General features: G+C 28.7%; 1 protein-coding gene across 1 annotated transcript; it reads right to left on the bottom strand.

Annotated features, from left to right (window-relative positions):
• Positions 1 to 205: 205 nt before the first annotated feature.
• LOC133812615 (uncharacterized) lies at positions 206 to 2,721 on the bottom strand. Its single transcript, XM_062246402.1, has 2 exons — positions 2,318 to 2,721; positions 206 to 843 (listed from the first exon to the last, which is right to left on the bottom strand). Exons 1-2 carry the CDS (start codon positions 2,425 to 2,427, stop codon positions 636 to 638), a joined length of 318 nt encoding a protein of 105 aa, XP_062102386.1. The 5' UTR covers positions 2,428 to 2,721; the 3' UTR covers positions 206 to 635.
• Positions 2,722 to 4,541: the final 1,820 nt, after the last annotated feature.

The following is a 4,541-nucleotide window of genomic DNA, read 5'->3' as shown; positions in this document are numbered from 1 at the left end:
TCTACATACATAAATGAATATAACTAAAACACCTACAAACTAAATTTGACCTATCAGAATTTTGCTTCAAGTATACTAATTTACCATTATCTCTGGCTATGTGCAGAGTAGATAGATTAGTTACCATGATAAAAAAAAGTTATTGTGATATAAATGGATTAAGGAAAACATTTCAATAACTGCATAGATACGCGACATCTAGAAATGAAATAAAGTTGGGTTTAATTTGTTTATGTCCAAAATTCTATTATCAACTTTCAAGTTGGTGATGCCTCCGGTTATCAACCTTGGCATGAAAATTCTCAACAACTCAATCTATAGTTCTTTTTTAAGTATAACCTTCTTGTAGTTACAAACTAATGAGAGAAAATTTGACAGTTAGTAGCCTCTAGAGTTTATGGGTTATGTTTACATGTGAAGGAAAAGAACTCTTGAAAATTCTCACTGTATATTATGCTCCGTGAAAGAGATGGAAAAGAACTGTACCATCTATTGAGGACAGACAGTGTTGACCAAGATGAGATGAGTACCACAGGCTCCCGAAACATCAAATATTTAAGTTCAACATGAATTGAAGACTGCGGTTAATCCTCTTTCTCCAAGTTATATGGCTGCAAATTTACTGCTCTCAATGGTCACATGGACAAGGGTAATAACAGTTTCCTCTCCCTACTCCTTCTAGCCAGTGTATGCCTAGATATTTTCAGCCTTAAAGGAAGAAAGACGCCCAAGCATAGGATGGCAAAAGAAAGCCGAAAGTGCCTGAAATACAGGGCCAGATACGATGACACAACAAGCATGGTGAATACTAAGGCCCAAATGATAGCCACTGTGATGTCATACCTGCAATACATTATCAGTCTTTTATTCAGTTAATTTGCAGATGATAAGTCTCAAATCAAAATTAAAGACAAACAATAACAAAGCCATTGTTTAAGAACATGGTAATGCAATCATTCAATCAAATTCAACCCCATCAAGTTTTGTATGGAAGGAACATTGTGGCAAGACAGTTAGAGACTGAAGGAAATTACCGCTAGAAATTCTGAGCTCAAAATAATGATATGGGAGTCCATTAGGATTATATTGCTAGCTGGATGGTAGGATTTTAAGGGTATATTAAGGATTGTCAATTAAGGACTTGGACAGTTGAAGGAAATTATTCTAACATTTGTTATAGCTATACTAACCTCCTAAGATATAAACTGGAGTTGCTAGTCAGTTAAAGGAAATTATTCTAGTATTTGTTATAGCTATACTAACCTCCTAAGATATAAACTGGAGTTGCTAGTCAGTTCAAGGAAATTATTCTAATATGTGTTATAGCTAATCTAACCTCCTAAGATATAAACTGGAGTTGCTAGTCAGTAAGGGATATCCTATTTATATCCTAGGAGGTTGGTACAGCTAACAAATATTAGAATAATTTCCCTTTAACTGACTAATTCCCTAATTTACAATCCCAAATATGCCCTTACAATCCTACTAACCAGATAGCAATATAATCCTAACAGTGTCAATACAAATTTGTTTACCCTGTCAATAGATTTTAAATTTTATTTGATGGTTGTAATTGAATGATCATACATTTTCAAAATAGTCTAACAATTTGAACCTTAAACCTCAATATTGGAAGTGGAAGGGGTGTGGGTGACATATGATTGCCAATCAAACCTTCGAACACATGGCAAGGTAACACTTGGTTTTGTACAACTACGTTTTCAATGGTGTATTTTACGAAGTGACAGTAAATCTTGTCTTTACGAAATGTTATTAACAAACCAAAAGCCATATTCCAATAAGGTTAGCTAGGAGGTAGAAAGAGTGACCCAGCTCAGGCCGGAGTATCTGTTGGTTTACTTGGAAAACACTCCATAGGGTCAACTATTGAATTCTCCGTCCAATAACAAAGAAAGCGTCAAACCACAATTAAGTAAGGTTGAAATCTTCCATGTCTGTAGAGATGTTATAGTAAATAATATAATTTTCAATTCACTCAATGAGCAGGGTTCGCAAAACCCTAAAACCCCAAATTTGCAAACTCCAGCTTATCTTAACAAGTGCTAGCGTATCCGATTTATCAAATATATAATCAAAATTCAATAATGACAAAACCAGCTCAAACATAGCAGCACCAATTTCTTGAAATGGGTTATAACATAGCTCCCCCTTTAACAAACACAATAACAATAACACTTGTACAATAAAAGCAAGAAAAGAGAAATTGAATCGAGATTAATGAGTTCAAACACCAAATTGCAATAATATAGAATAGAAATTCAATACGTACAAATTATTATTGAAAACAAAAAATTACCTTGAAGTGGGATTGGGTTTGGGAGAGAAGACAGTTAGAGCTGAGAATTTTTGCTGGGATCGGATCTGGTATTCTCTGAGTTGCTCCACGAGTTTAGAGCGAGTTATCATCTCTGGTATCGGAGATCGATCTTCACCGACCTCCTCCCAAACACCGAATTCACCACCCAAACAAAAAAGAACAGCAATCAAACCTCTTTCAATACTCTACCCTGTATTCTATTTTCTTCTTCTTTTTTATGCTCTTAGAAATAATAGTAGCTAGCAATATTCAACTGCCCTTTGAATTTAATTAATTAGTTAATTTTATTTTTCTGGTGGAACTAATTTCAAAGGCGGATTAGTCTCACTTCGAAAAACAAAACCAAAAAATAGATTCTAGAAAGGAAACAACTCTCCTGGTCTACAACAAGAAACAACCACGAGCTTGGTCGAAATAATGAAGATCGTAAACGACATATAAAAACATCAATAAACATGTCGTTTGATCATAAACTAGAAACGACAATTGTCAAGGGCATGTTTTCTTTCTTTTATAACAAATTAGAGTATATAAGAAAATCTATTAACACTGATTGGTTCGTGATTAAAAAATAATGGATTTAAAAACTGTTATTCTGAAATGAAAATTTGAATACTGTGACTAAAACATATATCTGAATATATGATTGGTTTATAGTCTGTGAATTGTTTTTAAGTTTTAAAAAGTTAAATTTGTGATTGGTGGAAAATCTGAAAACATAACATTATCAGAATATGTGATTAGTTTAGTTAAATCTGAAAATTAATTTAATAATTGTAAAGAAATATTGCATCATATTAAATTTTAATTTATCAAACTAGATTTCCTTATATCATTTACATACAATAATATTTATATATATATATATGTTATTCTTTTCAAATTTTTATTTTTAATTATCAATAATATCCTTATATCTTTTAATATTTACATTATCAACACATTGAACTTTAAATATATATTTTTTTGTATCTTTTTAATTTATAATCAAATATATTATTTTATAATTAATACATAATTATAAAATTACTTGAATTTAAGTACAAAAAATGCTTAAATTTTTAAGATTTATAATAAACACATATACACCTCCAAATAGCATTTCTAATGAAATAGGTATCAGAAATATATTAATAAATATTTAAGTCAAATTTAATGCATTATTTTGAAAAAAAGGTCAAACTTTGAGCTTTTCGGATTTTAAGATTGGATAAAATGAAAATGTGATATTATCGTTTTCAGTTTTTGGCCTAATTTTTTAATTCAAATTTAAAAATAATTTTTGAAATCATTGAACCAAACATGTATTTTTGTTAGGCCCACTGATTTTTTGTTTCCAAATTCATAAAAGGGAAATTTACAAAAATGCACTAAAAGTTAAAAAAAAATCTGAAAAATACGGTACCTTACAAAAATACGGAATTTTTGGATAAAAACACGGAATGGCAAAATTGTAAATACGGAGTGGCAAAATCATAAATAAAAGCTGTAAAATACAATTTTTTGTGATCAACGTTTACAAACTAGTAAATATATTGTAAATATCTGTTACGTGTTTGTAAATAATATTTACAAAATCAATTATAGAATTGTAGATATTTTTTTTTTTTTGTAGATAAAACTTACAAACAAATTCGTAACTAAATTTTTTATTTTTGTAACAATAATTTACAAATCTAGTTTTACAACTAAGAAAGATATTTTTGTAACTAATATTTACGAAAATATTTTATAGTTAAAAAATCATAAACAAAATATACATAAAATTATTATACTTTTTCATATTGTTACAATATTGTACCAAAAAATTACATGAAACATCATATTTATGCTATACAACTTAAAAATATAAATTTAAGATATTCATTATTTATAAAACACTTTATTGAATATAGTGGTGAAATACAATATTTTTCTTTAAACAAGTTTTACATTTTTGTAACAACAATTTACAAAACTAATTTCACAACTAAAAAGTTTATTTTTGTAACTCACATTTACATAAATATTTATAAATTAATTTAACATGATTATTACAAAGATTTACAAAACTAATTTTTTAACTTTAAATATATTTTTGTAACAAAACTTGAAACTTGCATTAGATTATGATTTTGGTTTAACATGGAGTGTTGAGACTTGACTAGCTATAATTTAAAAAATATATATAATATTTTTATAAAGAATAATAATATTGTGATTA

The sequence above is a fragment of the Humulus lupulus genome, chromosome 1, assembly GCF_963169125.1.
Source record: "Humulus lupulus chromosome 1, drHumLupu1.1, whole genome shotgun sequence".
In the NCBI taxonomy this organism is placed as follows: domain Eukaryota; kingdom Viridiplantae; phylum Streptophyta; class Magnoliopsida; order Rosales; family Cannabaceae; genus Humulus; species Humulus lupulus.
This window is presented reverse-complemented; position numbering and strand designations above follow the sequence as displayed.